The sequence below is a fragment of the Alosa pseudoharengus genome, unplaced genomic scaffold (assembly GCF_046254945.1).
Source record: "Alosa pseudoharengus isolate Yale_2024_CS ecotype anadromous, Long Island Sound unplaced genomic scaffold, YU_APseudo_1.1 YU_APseudo_1.1_scf_11, whole genome shotgun sequence".
Lineage (NCBI taxonomy): Eukaryota > Metazoa > Chordata > Actinopteri > Clupeiformes > Clupeidae > Alosa > Alosa pseudoharengus.
The window spans coordinates 37,737,612-37,754,432 of NW_027468576.1; the positions used below are offsets into that span (position 1 = coordinate 37,737,612).

Consider the following 16,821-nt stretch of genomic DNA (forward strand, 5'->3'; position numbering starts at 1 on the left):
ATACATACATGCATCTATGCGTACATGCTCTAGCCCCAGGTAGAGCAGAGAGCACAGACACATACACACCCACAGGCAGAACAGGTGCATCACAGACCGAGGCAAACCTGTTTGTGTGTATGTGTAAACAGCATCAGAATCACAGGCCGAGGCAAACCTGTTTGTGTGTATGTGTAAACAGCATCAGAATCACAGGCCGAGGCAAACCTGTTTGTGTGTATGTGTAAACAGCATCAGAATCACAGGCCGAGGCAAACCTGTTTGTGTGTATGTGTAAACAGCATCAGAATCACAGGCCGAGGCAAACCTGTTTGTGTGTATGTGTAAACAGCATCAGAATCACAGGCCGAGGCAGACCAGAGGGGTATTTCACAAAACCTATAAGGGATTAAGCTGGGATTTTTTGGTTATCCTGGATGAATTTAGCCTTGACTTGGTTTCACAAAATGCCTACTACCATATGGTTATTATTTCAATTGTGATAGCCTTATAATTATTAACATAGGCCTATAGGTACTCGTTGTTGGCTTCTTTTGTTGATAGACATTTGAGGAATAGCTGTTTTAGGTGTTTATCATACTATGTGCATCTTTGCAGTGGCAAGCGCTTTCTTAATGACGTTGCATGCCAAGACAAGGAAGCACTCACATGTGGGTGCATTTGCATTCAGTTGGTCTACCACGCCTACTCCTGCTGTTTTACAGAGATAGCCATGATTCCCCATTCCAAAAAGGACAACTTTACTTCATTGTTAGTCAATATCAAAATTGGTTGTTCACTTTGTGTGAATGGCGCTATTTTCCGCATCTTTTTCAATTCCAACCGTGGGCACTTTGGATCAGAAACGAGAACGTGCACACATCTGAATTACTTACACCTGGCTTGACATAGTCACTCCTCATCCTGGATTCGCGTTAGTGAAACGAGTTGAGCTAGGATGACAAGACAACGCTATGTCAAACCTCGCTTTATCACTTATCTTGGATGTCTTAATTCTGCCTTTGTGAAATACCCCTCTGTTTATGTGTGTATGTGTAAACAGCATCAGAATATCAGATTCAGGAGACCTGTTTAACAGCATCAGAATCCCAGACTGAGACAGACCTGTTTATGTGTGTATGTGTAAACAGCATCAGAATCCCAGACTGAGACAGACCTGTTTATGTGTGTATGTGTAAACAGCATCAGAATCCCAGACAGAGACAGACAGACTTAATGTGTATGTCTGTACACAGCATCAGGACCACAGACTGAGGCAGACCTGTTTAACAGCATCAGGACCACAGACTGAGACAGACCTGTTTATGTGTGTATCTGTAAACAGCATCAGGACCACAGATTAAGATAAAGGCCTGCTCAGTGAGCCCTCTACACGGCGTCTGTCTGTGGCAGGGATAAACTCAGCCATAATCATGTTATTAAAGATTAGCGTCTCTCATCGCTTAGCATATTCATCGCTGACCGCGTTACAGAAAAAGACAAGAGCATTTTTACATGTTTAAGTTGATTTTATTCCCAGCAATACTAACCCAGCCCTACAGGATTACAGGACATCTCTGGGGATACATACACATGTTGTTGTTTTATTTATGAATAAACTGGCCAGTCACAGTGTCATGATACATTACTGCACTGACACTAGTATCTCAGCTCAGTTTGTGCACACAATCATGCAGTTCTTTAACACTGGCTGTGTCTGGGCACCACAACACACAAACGCACGCACGCACGCACGCACACACAAACACACACACACACACAGACACACACAAACTTACCTGATTTACAACGCAGGTATTGCCATAGATTGTTTACACATATTTGTTGAGTTGGTATTACTACAAACATGAGCAGCGACACATATTGTAAGTGCATAATCATAAGTAGATTCCACTGAGAGCAAGACAGTGCCACAGACTCACACACATACACACATGCATACACACACACACACACACACACACACACACACACAAACACAGCGACAGAAGTTAGCGAAGCAGCTAGCCTGTTCATAGATGAGGCTGCTGCTTTACAGACAGTGCTTTGATAACTGCAGTTTCATACTCTTCTAGAAACGGTTGCTTTGATAACTGTAGTTTCATACTCCTCTAGAAACTGTTGCTTTGATAACTGCAGTTTCATACTCTTCTGAAAACTGTTGCTTTGATAACTGCAGTTTCATACTCCTCTAGAAACTGTTGCTTTGATAACTGTAGTTTCACACTCTTCTAAAAACTGTTGCTTTGATAACTGCAGTTTCACACTCTTCTAGAAACTGTTGCTTTGATAACTGCAGTTTTATACTCTTCTAGAAACTGTTTGACTACAAAAATATTTAGCCGTCATTTTGAACATAAGGGATTGTTTAAGCAAATGACTTTGGTCCACTCTCTAACCATACGGTACACTAAGTGACCTACCCAAAGGGTTCCACAGTGGTCTACAGTATATAGACAACTTAGGAGCAAGATATCTTTACCCTACTGCAATAAGAGTTATACACAGAGACCTCTGGAGTAAGTAACTAGGTTAAGTTAAGAGACTTTTGATTATACAGAAGAGACAGACAATGCATAGAATCGGGAGTTCATTCATCGATTTCAACTCATCACTGATTTAAGATTTGACCCGGACTGACATCTTGGAGGCTGTGCCGTGCGGTCGTCACCGGGCTTATTCCACGTTCTGCTAAATGACACCAAACATGCAGGCACACAGATGTAAACACCCGGACAGGATTTGGGAACATCACAAAAACAAAACACCACCACCACGCCTCTCCTTCCTGCACATCCAGCACAACACCTTTAGCACACACAGGTCCTCGGCAGGTCAACGGTCACGTCTGAGCATGCTCGCTGCCCCCCCCCCCCCCCCCCCCCCGCCAGTCTGGGTTGACCTTTGGCCTTTCTGCATGAAAATTGTCAGTGCATCCGTGTCGGCGTGTCAGGAGTCGGCAGGGCCGCAGGTCACAGGAAGGTGACGTCGTCCTGGGACTGGACCCAGCGCCAGTGGGCATCGTACTCCAGGTGCACCCTGCCGTTGAGCTTGCAGGTGTCCAGCTCCACGCGGCCGTTCTGGTACGGCTTGGCCTTGGGGCTCTGGGACTTGCCCAGCTTCTCGGCCAGGCAGGCCCGTGCCGACTCGCACATGCCGTTGGCCTTGGGGGACAGCGTGCGGTCCAGGGCCGGCGGCGGCTTGGCGGACGAGGAGGCCGCTCGGCCGGCGTCTGGGTTCCTGGTCCACACGTCCTCCTTGGGGGCCTCGGGCTGCTTGACCACGGGAGAACCGCTCCCTGAGCTCAGCCCGGCTCCTGCGCCCCCATCGCCCCCACCAGTCCGCGCCGCAGGCTTCTCAGCAGTGGAGCCCCCTAGGGGCGTGGAGCACAACACGGACTCGGAGCTGGACGGGCATCCGTACTCGTCCATGTCGTCGGCCAGCGTGTCCAGGTAGCTGCCGATGGAGATGTTGTCCAGGCGGTCGTGGGGGTCGTGCAGGCTGCCCCAGCTGCCGCGCCAGGGACTGGGCACCTCCGGGCCGTCCGCCAGGCTGTACTGGCTGCTGGTCAGGCTGCTGCAGCGGCTGGTCAGCGTGCTGCGCTCCTCCAGCAGCCACTTGACCGCCTCGATGCCCTCGTGCACCGCCAGAAGCTGCTGCAGGATCCGCACGTCCACCGAGCGCAGGTGAGCCTGAAGGGGAGGGAGAGAGGGAAGGAAGGAGGAAGGGAGGGAGAGAGACAGGTGGAGGGAGAGAAGGAGGGAGGGAGGGAGGGAGACAGGTGGAGGGAGAGAAGGAGTGAGGGAGGGAGGGAGACAGGTGGAGAGAGAGAGATGAGTGAGGAAGGGAGGGAGAATGAGGGATAGAAGGAGTGAGGGAGGGAGGGAGACAGGTGGAGGGAGGGAGAGAGATGAGTGAGGGATGGAGGGAGGGAGGGAGAGAGGTGGAGGAGGGGGAGATGAAGGGCAAAAGGGAAAGAGAAATGTGTGTCCAGAGGGATACAAATCGAACAGATGGACAGGAGAGGATGAGGATGATGGGGAAGGGAAGAAAAGAGAAGAAGAAATCGAGATTATTACTACACACACACACACACACACACACACACACACACACACATAGACATTATTACTTCAGCAGAAAGCTGAGTGTGTACACACTGTAAGAGAGGATATGAGATGCACATCCATACTCATGCAGCATGACTTCATCATTTCCTGTCATGACGGTAAAAGACCAGAAAGAGACCGTGCCAGACGCTCAAGAGCCTCATATCACGTTCCATCACGTTCCAGAGGATGACAGAGCGATGAATATAAACGTCTTTAGAAGCGTACATCTGAGGCAGAGCCTCTCATCTGGGATGCAACCAAAAGGAGCATGCATCTCAGAGGAGACAAGCAGAAACACACACACTAGCTGATACACTCGCAATCATACACCTCAGAGACCGGCAACAACACGTACACACACACACACACACACATACAGACACACACACACACACACTGGTGAACTCATCAAGCCACACACTGAAGCTGTGATAACTGTACAGTGAAATGTCTTACACTAGCTGTATTATGCTAACTGTACAGTAAGATGTCTTACGCTAGCTGTGCTATGCTAACTGTACAGTAAGATGTCTTACGCTAGCTGTATTATGCTAACTGTACAGTAAGATGTCTTATGCTAGCTGTGCTATGCTAACTGTACAATGAGATGTCTTATGCTGCCGGTGTGTGATGCTAACTGAGCAGTAAGCTACTGTGTGCATCTACTCGCTCATGTTATTTTCCTCTGAGTCAGGAAGTCATGAGTCCCTCACGGACAGCACCTCCTGTGACCCCTAAAGGTCACGTCAATATGGTTCTGTAAGGAACCGATCACGTCAATACGGTTCTGTAAGGAACTGATTGATTTCGCCCCCACAACCTCCCTCAGCCCATGTGGTGTGATGTGATGTGTCTGAGTCCTCTGGGATTTGGGAGCACAGCGGTACGTAACCTGCTAAACCTCAGCCACTCAGGGAGAGAGTCTCTCTCTCGCACACACACACACACACACACACACACACACACACACACACACACACACACACACACACACACTCCATCTGACACATCTCAGGGAAAGACCCTCTCTCTCACACACACATACACACACACACACACACACAAACACACACACGCACAGTCACCTGCACAAACGCATGCATGCACGGCCGTACGCACACAAACACACACACACGCACACGCACACACAAACACACATACACACACCCGCTCTGACTCCCTGTCTGTCCACACCCATCCACACATCCACACCTCATACAGTATCTTCACCCCCCAACCAGTGGCCCACTGCCCTGTGACATCACACCTTAGAGCAAGGCTTTGCCATTTGCCTCTTGTCATCAGCATGAAGAGAAATTTACCTTTTCAGATTAACACACCTGCACTGCAATAAAAAAAACGTATGTTCTTTTCCCATAATCTCAACATCAAAACCCACTGATCTGGCACACCAATATAAAAGCGTACGTTCTTTTCCCGTAATCAAAACATCAAAACCCACTGATCTGGCACACCAATATAAAAGCGTACGTTCTTCATAATCTCAACATCAAAACCCACTGATCTGGCACACCAATATAAAAGCGTACGTTCTTTTCCCGTAATCAAAACATCAAAACCCACTGATCTGGCACACCAATATAAAAGCGTACGTTCTTCATAATCTCAACATCAAAACCCACTGATATGGCACACCAATATAAAAGCGTACGTTCTTTTCCCATAATCAAAACATCAAAACCCACTGATCTGGCACACCAATATAAAAGCGTACGTTCTTCATAATCTCAACATCAAAACCCACTGATCTGGCACACCAATATAAAAGCGTACGTTCTTTTCCCATAATCAAAACATCAAAACCCACTGATCTGGCACACCAATATAAAAGCGTACGTTCTTCATAATCTCAACATCAAAACCCACTGATCTGGCACACCAATATAAAAGCGTACGTTCTTTTCCCATAATATCAACATCAAAACCCACTGATCTGGCACACCAATATAAAAACGTATGTTCTTTTTCCATAATCTCAACATCAAAACCCACTGATCTGGCACACCAATATAAAAACGTATGTTCTTTTCCCATAATCTCAACATCAAAACCCACTGATCTGGCACACCAATATAAAAGCGTATGTTCTTCATAATCTCAACATCAAAACCCACTGATCTAGCACACCAAATTTTTTAGTGTTTGCATAACCAGGTCCGTTTGCGTAACCAGGCAGTCAGGCATACATGACATCAACAGTAATACCACTTGATCCATTCAAATCCCATTGGATCAAACGGAGTCCAGCCCCAGGTTATTTCCAAACTGTCTTGGTCAGAAAAATATCACACAACATTACACACACTAAATGGCAGGAAGGCTGTTTCATATGACCCCAAATGACCCTCGTCTATACTCATGATCCCCGTGTTGTGCATGTGAGGGCAGTCTCCTATCCTGTGTCCAAAACACTAAACAGAGAAACACAGAGTCACTGACTAACTCACACTACTCACTTAAAGAAAACGTTGCATCACAGACCTCCTCACTCACAGAAAACAGCGCATCACTCACAGAAAACAGCGTATCACTGACCTCCTCACTCACAGGAAACAGTGCATCACCGACCTCCTCACTCACAGAAAAGTTGCATCACCATCCTCACTCACAGAAAATAGTGCATCACTGACCTCCTCACTCACAGACCACCTCACTCACAGAAAACTGCGCATCACCAACCTCTTCACTCATAGACAATAGAACCCTGGAAAATCCAGAGTTCTCGCAAGAGCACAATTTGAATTGTCTCTGCGAGACACTCTGGCAATGAGTAATGATGCACGTTACTTTTGCCACTTGTATCACGGGGAGCCAATCACATCGGTGTATCTGATATAGGTGGGCCAAAGTCAAGCTAAACAGATGACAGTCATAGTGTTATCCAATTGTGTCGAAGTCCGGAATCAGTCAGTAAACATTGGTCGTATAGTCTTATCCAATTGCGTGCAGTGAGATTTTCAAATGCACGTTTGGTGTCGCCCCTCGAGTTGGGCCATTACATTATTCGTGGCCAGACCCTTAATCTTTCTAGATGACCAGGGTCTGTAATCTCCAGGCTAAGAAAATAGTGCATCACAGACTGGTGTGGTTGCTCAGGGTTACCGGAAGAACACAGACAGCATGAACTGGCAGGGAGAGAGGGAGAGGGAGAGAGGGGGAGACAGGGAGAGGGAGAGAAAGAGTGATGGAGAGAGGGAGACAGAGAGAGGGAGAGAGAGACAGAGAGGGAAAGAGAAAGGGAGAGGGAGAGAGAGTGAGAGAGGGAGAAAGAGAGGGAGAGCGAGAGAGAGGCGGAGCACATGGCAACACAGCTGAAGCAGAAGAGAGAGGGAAAGAGAGACAGAGAGAGAGAGGGAGGTTAGAATAAGAGCAGAGAGAGAGAGGGAGAGAGAGAGAGGGAGGGAGAGAGAGAGAGAGGGAGGGAGAGAGAGGGAGGGAGAGAGAGAGAGAGAGGGAGAGAGAGAGAGAGAGGGAGGGAGAGAGAGGGAGGGAGAGAGAGAGAGAGAGAGAGAGAGAGGGAGAGAGAATCATACGAGAACTAACAGAGAGAGAGAACACGTAGGGAAGGTCAGCCAGGACCCCAGTGCCAGCAGCGGCGCCGAGGGCGACGTGTCGTCCGAGAGGGACCCCTAGGAGAACCCAGAACTGACCCGCAGCGAGGCCACCCCATCCTTTTCCTCCTCCTCCTCCTCCTCCTCTCCACACACACACACACACACACACACACACACACACATACACACACACACACACACACACACACACAGAGAGAGAGAGAGAGAGAGAGAGAGAGACACACACACACACACTCACCCTACAGCACACACAAACACACACACACACAGATGGAGAGTGACACACACACAGACACACACACACACACACACAGAGAGAGAGAGAGAGAGAGAGAGAGAGAGAGAGAGAGAGACACACACACACAGACACACACACACACACACACACACACACACACACACACACTCTGCCTGCAGCATACACAACAGCTCACCTCATGACTAAACAACAACTACACAATAACACACACCACAACATGCATAGACAGACGTGCACACACACACTCACAAACAAACACACACACAAAAAGGCCTGGACACACACACACACATATGCATAGACAGACACACACACAAAATAGAGAGAGAGAAAACGAGAGAGCTATTTTGCTGTAAATCTCAGATATACTGTATTCCAAATGCATTGCTCATTTAAACCTAGCCTTCCTTGCTTATGGATTCATGAAATGAAAAGCTGAAGAACAATGAAAGGATCAGGTGATTTGATGTGTCTCCACGGGAGAAAAACGGCAGCGCTTTACAATTGCCATGTACATCTGTGATTAGATCATATTTCAGGCTAATCTTCCCTTGTTCACTTGCTTTATTAAAACATTATAATCATTAGTAGTATGTCATTTTCCTTTGGGCCTTTACACTTTGAATAATTCTATCAAATGAGATTCTCTCTCATCAAAGGATCATATAAAATATGCAACAGTCCATTTCACAGCTGCAGGCCTTACAATCATCAGTTAAAGGAGAGTGGCCAATATAACCAGCCCAGAGAGAGAGAGAGAGAGAGAGAGAGAGAGAGAGAGAGGATGGTTTAATTAAGTTTGTGTGTGTGTGTGTGTGTCTGAGAGAGTGAGTGAGCGTCTGATGTTGAGGGTTAAATGTTTGAGGTTTTAGGCTAGTGTGTGTCTGTGTGTGTGTGTGATGCTGAGGGTTAGGTTTTATAGGTTTTGGGTTGGGTTCAGGCTGGAGTGTTGCCATGGGGACAGACTAAAAAACATATCAGATTGTTGCTGATTCTTGGTGCAGATCAAGCCTGATAGAGAACCTGCATGGTTCTGTTCCTGATATGGTTTTGCTACTGATTCTGGTGTTAGATTTTAGTGGTTTTCTGTATGTCATTCTTTTGGTTCTGTGTTTAATACTGCAGAAACTGCGGGGACAGGATGTTTATTGTAAGCAGACAGAATGTTGTCACCTTACAATAGCAAATGGTGTACCTAACTAATTGTTCCCCCACAAGACGTCTTAATTGAATAAGACTATATCACTGCCTGTCTCCCCCCCTCCAATTTGACACCAGACGTGAATGTATATTCTGGTAGTATAATTATCCAGGAGTTTCCCAGATCTTGGCTTTCAGTTTCTTACCTTGGCTTCACCTTGGAACATTGTGCTGTGCTGTGCGTACAACAGGGTTACTAGAACTCTGTTGTTACATCCAGAATAAAGAACTATTCTTTCACAAGCCAGCCTCAAGTTTTTACCTGCTTTTAACTACACTGGAATCTACTCGGTCAACTGTGTCTCCATTTGGAATTAAGGAGACAATTTCAATAGCATTCTTCACTGGGTTCTATTTAGGTTTCTAATAGGTTCTTTTTATGGTATGGCTTGGGTTTGTTCCTGCTATGGTTTTGTTTATGATACGGTTGTGCTCTTGTTATGGTTTTGTTTATATGGCATGGTTCTGTTCCTGTTATGGTTCTGTTTATACTGTATGGCATGGTTCTGTTCCTGTTATGGTTCTGTTTATAGTGTGTTTTGGAGCGGTTCCAGATCTTCTGTGTTGAGGGGTTGTGACGTTGCGTGTTCTGCTGAGAAAACCTCGATGTCTCTGCTCTCACCACCATGCCGATCGTTGAGTCGGCAGCCTGAACCTCTTCATAATAATCGTGGGGATTCCGGCCGGATGGTTTCCCGTGGCGATGGAGTTCTGCCCTGGGTACGGCTCCCCATATCAACTCAGTGTGGCCTGATCTGCACCAGATAAACCTGCTCGTGTTCCAAGGACAGATGAGGAGGAGTATTCAGCACAATGCTTCCAAAAGGGAAAACAGACGATGCGTATATTCATCTCTCAAGAGACCAAACCACAGACTCCCACGCACGCACACACACACACACACACACACACACACACACACACACACACACACACACACACACACACACACACACACACACACACACACACACACACCGGGCTTGTGCAAAATTCCAGAATTGAAACTAGCTCTTAAATTCCAATTCAATTCTTGAATTTCAAATGAGGTAGCAAACAGGAAGCAGAATTGCAATTTGAATTGTGCACAACCCTGACACACACACACACCACTCGGCAAACAAGCAGAAGAATCTCACACAGATGCTGTTATGATTAACCTCTGGACAAGGAAGACCTGGGGACAAAGGGAAATGTAATTTAAGGGACTATTATAAACTACAGAACAAATTCTATAAATACACTACGGCTTTAAATAGCACTGTGATGAAAACTGATGTCTTTTGCCGAGTCGAGCAAATGCAGTGATAGTATTTTATTTCCACTTATTTTTCTCTCAGTATCTTTGCAGCAGCATCACATCACCATTACGGCCAAAAAGCTCAAAAGCTAAATTTAGTTTTCAGTTAAAGCTAGTCTGTGCCACTACACTGGCTATGACTCCCTACCACAAGGATAAATGGTCATAAGGTCACCTAACACACACATACACACACAGACACACACACACACACACACACACACACACACAGAGTGAGAGAGAGATGAGACACATACACACTTGAAATCTGATGAAACAAGACAGCAGGCACAAACACACACACACACACACACACACAGAGAGAGAGAGAGAGAGAGACAGAGAGCTGACAGCTAGTGTACACTGCAGACAGAGAGTGACCAGACAGGCACTTAAAGCCTGAAGCTGACTCATACACCCTCACACACACACACACACACACACACCCTCACATACACACACCCTTACACACACACACACATAAAGAGGGAGAGAGAGCACTGAACAGCTGATGCCAACGTAGGAAGCCCCCTGCAGACAGACAAAAACCAAACAGACTTTTAGACCCTGCAGCTGACTCTCTCTCTCTCTCTCTCTCTCTCTCTCTCTCTCTCTCTCTCACACACACACACACACACACACACACACACACAAACTACCTGACTCACAACAGAGCTCTCTGCCACTGAGCTGATTATCATCATGTTTCCACCCCCCCACCCCTCTTCCACACCATCTCTCCCAGCATTCTTTGGGGGACGAGGGACCTTTTCTGACCCTGTCACCCCGCACCCTTCCCCACAACAGAACATGCTTTCTAGAAAAACCTCCCAATAAGAACCATGCTTGCCCACTCTTGCTCTGTCTCTTCTCTCTCTCTCTCACACACACACACACACACACACACACACACACACACACACACACACACACACTCTGCTCCATCTGTCCGCACACCAAGCCACCTCCATCTGTGCCGCATCCGTGAGAGAGATGAGAGGAACGGGAGAAAGAGGACAAGGGCACACTGCAGACCAATTCCCTTTACATCCTTCTTTCTCTACCTCCGTCCTTCTTTATCTACCTCCGTCCTTCTTTCTCTACCTCTGTCCTTCTTTCTCTACCTCTGTCCTTCTTTCTCTACCTCTGTCCTTCTTTCTTCTTTCCTTGAATTTCCCCTTGGGGATCAATAAAGTATCTATCTATCTATCTATCTATCTATCTATCTATCTATCTATCTATCTACGGTATCTATCTATATTTCTCTACCTCCATCCTTCTTTCTCTACATCTGTCCATCTTTCTCTACCTCTATCCTTTTATTCTTCTCCCTCCTCTTCTTTTTTCTGTTTCGCATATTGGACGGTTATTACTGTAACTGTCTCCATAGTAATCTGTCTCCATAGTAAACTGTCTCCATAGTTAACTGTCTCCATAGTAAACTGTATCCATAGTTAACTGTCTCCATAGTAATCTGTCTCCATAGTTACAGTTTTTCTCAGTCGCTTTGGTGCTATTCTCACATCACTATTAACATTTGCACAGCAGTTAGTCCATTTCTCAAAACAATTAGTGCAAACTGCAAAACCTAGTGGATGACCTGCAAAAGCACGTCACTTGCTCAAAATGGATAGTCCATTCCTCAAAAGCAAGTATTCATGTCAATGAAACTGTCAGTGTCATCAAAATGAGAAGTCTTGACACCATTGTTTATGAACAAGATAGTCAAATGGCTTTGTCATGTTTTCATTATGACAGTTCTCTCAGTGTTTTCCAATGCAAAAAAAGGGCAGAAAAAAAGGTGACACTACCTGAACATGCTCAAGACAGCACTATACACTACTTGTACAGCCATTTGAAAACTACAGTAAAGTTACACATTGCTGTAGTTAGGGGAGTAAGTGAGTACAAGACACTGAATACGTACATTTTTACTGTATGCTCTTTGCAATTCTACAGCATTGTGACAGAATTTGATAACTAGTTCAACAATGTTGTATGTAATGACTCAAGCAATGAAATGAAGACTATTAGTTTTATAGGGAACGACTATTCAGTATCCATAAGTATAGCTCATTTTGACTGACATGACATAAGCAAATGATAATGTTAAAAAACAGCAGAGAATTGTATGAAAGCAACTCATACATGTCCAAAAGAATTTTCAATTTGTTCAGAGGAAGGAGAATTTGCTACTATGATGTGCACAAATGACTAAATGTTGTGGAGGTTGAACTAATAGTTATGAGAATTTTCATTCTGATCTGCAAAAAGCACCAAAGCGACTGAGAAAAACTGTAACTGTCTCCATAGTAAACTGTCTCTCTTTCATGTTGGTGGTGTCATGTTGGATGGCTTCTGTTTCCTAAAAGTATCATGCTACTTTGAGATGCTGTGCTCTCTCACACCAACGTAAACACACACACACACACACACACACACACACACACATACACACATACATAAAAGTAGTTCTCTCAATAATAAAGATAACCCATTGCTCCAGTGGTCATCCTGCCCTTGGGAAAGGGAGATTAGATGGAAAGTATTCCTTTGAAAGAAACACTGAAGACCAAACTCATCTCTGCAGAATCGTAAACACACACACACACACACACACACACACACACACACACACAGAAACCCTGAAGACCAAACTCATCTCTGCAGAATCGTAAACACACACACACACACACACACACAGAAACCCTGAAGACCAAACTCATCTCTGCAGAATCGTAAACACACACACACACACACACACACAGAAACCCTGAAGACCAAACTCATGTCCCATCTGCCCCTCTCCCCGTCTAACCTTGACCACGGCCGCTGAGTGAGCTCAGCATGGGGGGCTTACTGGGAGGTAGTGAGCACTCTGGACTTGAAGTGTGTGTGTGTGTGTGTGTGTGTGTGTGTGTGTGTGTGTTTGTGTGTGAACTAGCTGGAGTTATTAAGGAGCCCCTAGCCCAAGGGCAAGGAACGGACCAAACTCACCATGTGTGCGTGTGTGTATGTGTGTGTGTGTGTGTGCGCGCGTATGTGTGAGTGTGTGTGCGTGCACGCTCCAGGGCAGGGTTGCGTGATGGGAACAGGCCAGACTCACTCAAGGTAACCACTCGCTCCTGCTCATTCATTTCTCTCACACCCTCACCTCTTCAACTCCCACAGAGTCTGTGTGTGTGTGTGTGTGTGTGTGTGTGTGTGTGTGTGTGTGTGTGTGAGAGAGAGAGAGAAAGAGGGCAGGAAAGGGGGATAAAGAGAGAGGTTGAGCTGGGGGTGGTAGAGAACAGGAGGGGTTGTCGTGGCACCCAACAGGGCAAGGTGAGGAGGCCATGGTGACTGTGGAGACTGCTGGCTCATTAAAGCAGCAGTTACCAGGAAACACACACACACACACACACACACCACCTAAGAAAGGGCACCTACACACTGCACTCTCTCTGCCTCTCTCTCGTCCTTTTTTCCCTACCCTACTCCCATTCTCTGTCTCATTCTTCCTGATTCCATTCTATCTCTCATTCTTCCTGATTCCATTCCCTCACTCCCTGCCCTCTCTTTCTCAGCCGCTCCTCTATCTACCCCTCTCTCTCTCTCTTCTGCCCGAACTGACAAGGTGCCGGATCTTAATCACTGAGCTTGCGGTCGGTTCCGTGCTGACCGCGGCAAACGTATCAGTCCGGTCGTCATGGAATGCTGACAGCGCGCGTGATTAATGATGTTTTTGATGCTGCTGAGTCCACCGTTCGATCGGTGGTAACGGCTCTAAAAGGTAGCCCACTCCGGGCTATTTCCCTAAGGGTATAGGCTAGTTCTATGTGCTGACTTACAAAGCAAGTTGTCATCTGAATCTGCACTTTAGATGATAGCATGAGTTCTGCCCGTTTCTAGGGGTAGATCACCCTCACAAAGACTACCAGGGGCGTCACTAGACCTTATTCACTGGGGCACGTGCCTTAGTAAAAGTCTCCAGTGCCCCAGTAAAATTCTAGCGCGGCTCTAGCTGGAAACGGCATTCATGAGCGCATCTCCGTGCCTGCTTTAATCATGGCTCGAGTCTGTCACTTACCAGCCAATAATAAAAAAAAACAAGGAATAAAGAAAGGGGCCATAATAGCCAATCAGGAAATAGCACCTCTGTAGCTGGCTAAGATTGAACGCAACAACCAATGAAAATCGTTCACATGATTCTTCCGAGTGTTTCGTTGTACTGCACACACATACACTGTGGATTGTGGAATCACTTTGAGCATAGAGTAAATCGTCCCCTGTTTAATGTTACAACAAATTCACAAATTGTTTGACAGAAAAAATTACAAGTTGATCGCTGTTAGAGAGTGTTAGGGTAACATAACATAACTAGCATCTGTTTTTCAATGCTTAGCGTCATTGTAGCCTAAATTTAGCAACAGTTTACCAGCTTGTGCTCTCTCCCTCACACACACACTCACACCATGCGTAGGCTGCATGCACACATACGGACAATTAATAAGGATTTATACGTATACTGTAGAGACTCCTGTAAAAGTAGCCTATACTGTTTGTGAAGCTGTCCTACTGTAAAACTAAACACAGCCTTCTGACTATTCAGAGATGGACATCAGAAAATTCTTCCTGAACAGAGGGAGAGAGGAACAGTGAGGAGGATGAGGGAGGTATGATAATTTTGCCCACATTAACGGTAACATTAACATTTATGCTGGTAATAGCCAGTGCTGTGATTTGATCAATGGTTTAATGGCAAACTTAAATAAGTTTGCTGCATTTGCAAATGTAGCCTATAATAATATACACAGAATCAGAATAGCCATCTGTGTAGATTATTATAGGCTACATTTGCAAATTATCACCAAAAGTCAGTATGAAGGCTTTAGTAGGCTATTTAAGCTACAAAGAACTGCAGTATTGCCAGGATGTATATAGGACCCTTGCCTGGGAGGGAAGTATATCTCACTTTTGACTAAAAATAAGCTTCCCTTGTGTTAGTAGGAAAGCCTATTAAATTAATGCATGTGAGTATAGGCCTACTTATGCCTATGTGTTTGGATGTTGCTGGATAGTGGCTGCTACAACAATTGAGGGAGAGAGTGCTGGAGGAGGAGGAGGAGAAGGTCGAAGAGAGGGAGAAGAGAGGGGAGAAAGAGCACAGGCTGGGCAGTCCAATACCAGGCAGGAGGAGGAGGAGGAGGAGAGACAGGCAAGAAACGGATGAGGACATGATGGGGGCTAGGCGTAAAACTATTCAGAGTATGGAGGAGGATGTCTGTGACCTAGGGGAGATATGTGATGGTCCAAATCAGGCTAGCCATTTATTCATATTGCGCGCACAGTTATTATTATTTTTTTTTTATGTATTGGGAGTTGGGGGCCTGTGCCCCAGCAAAGCTCTAGGTCTAGAATCGCCCCTGAAGACTACCCTAATGTGCAGACAAGCCACGGGCAACCCAGCCCCTCTCGCTAACGACAGCCATCTGTTGGAGTGTTTACAAAACACAGGCCTAACCACAATCTGATGACAATCCCTCAGTGTATCTCCAGGCTGCAAAACGTTGTTGCGTTTCGTGTTCTCCCCAACAAATCACACGAAGCAAACCACAGGAAGCTCAAAGCACCGAGCGCGAGCCTCCTATAAAGACTCAGTCAACGCAAGACATCTTGTGCGCGCAAACAAGCCCGGAGGTTCCAAGCTGGAATCCCACTGCTTACGAATGACCGTCACTCTCACCATGCGCCTCCCCACGGAAAAACTGGCATGGGATTATGGGTCTGCTCAAACACATTGCCTGGGACCTAATGTACTGATGGACAAATTCGTCACGATTCTAAGCCTATACTTGTATGGCAAATGTAATAAATAGGGGCCTAGGCCTAATACACTTTTAGGATAGTAGGCTAATATGTTGACATAATAAAAGAGAGAAACAAAACAGTAGGGCTACATGTTGTCAACAATCCATTTAACAAAGCAAAAGGTGTTGGCAGTCCTTCCAACGCATCAATCACCTTTTATGCTCGGTTTCTGAGAGAAAGAGTGCATCAGTTCAACCGTTTAATCTCCTAGCAACCCAACCACCTGCCGATTTTTGCAGCAAGTGGAGAGATAACGGGAGAGAGAAAGAGAGACTGAATCGTCGATTGCATATGGCTGTTTCTCTCTGCTGATATTTGCCTCAAGTCAAAATATTTAATTTGAGACAGATAGTTCAAAGCATCTTCCCATTCCATAAACGAATGTGGACAAGCAGAGATAGGGTTACGTAGCGTAGCCTACCTCAGCCTGTCGCACAGCTGTCAAAAACATAAACCCTCAGACACAATCTTTCAACATGTCTGGATATACTAGTCTCCCATGGG

The 16,821-nt window shown here is 46.0% G+C and overlaps 1 protein-coding gene across 1 annotated transcript in view; it reads right to left on the reverse strand.

Annotated features, from left to right (window-relative positions):
• Window positions 1–2,898: 2,898 nt before the first annotated feature.
• The window catches only part of lurap1 (leucine rich adaptor protein 1), a 15,016-nt gene continuing 1,093 nt past the window's right edge, over window positions 2,899–16,821 (reverse strand). Inside the window, exon 2 of the mRNA XM_076279107.1 lies at window positions 2,899–3,692. Coding sequence (XP_076135222.1) covers window positions 2,973–3,692 — 720 coding nt within the window. The 3' untranslated portion in view covers window positions 2,899–2,972. The remainder of the gene's footprint in view (window positions 3,693–16,821) is intronic.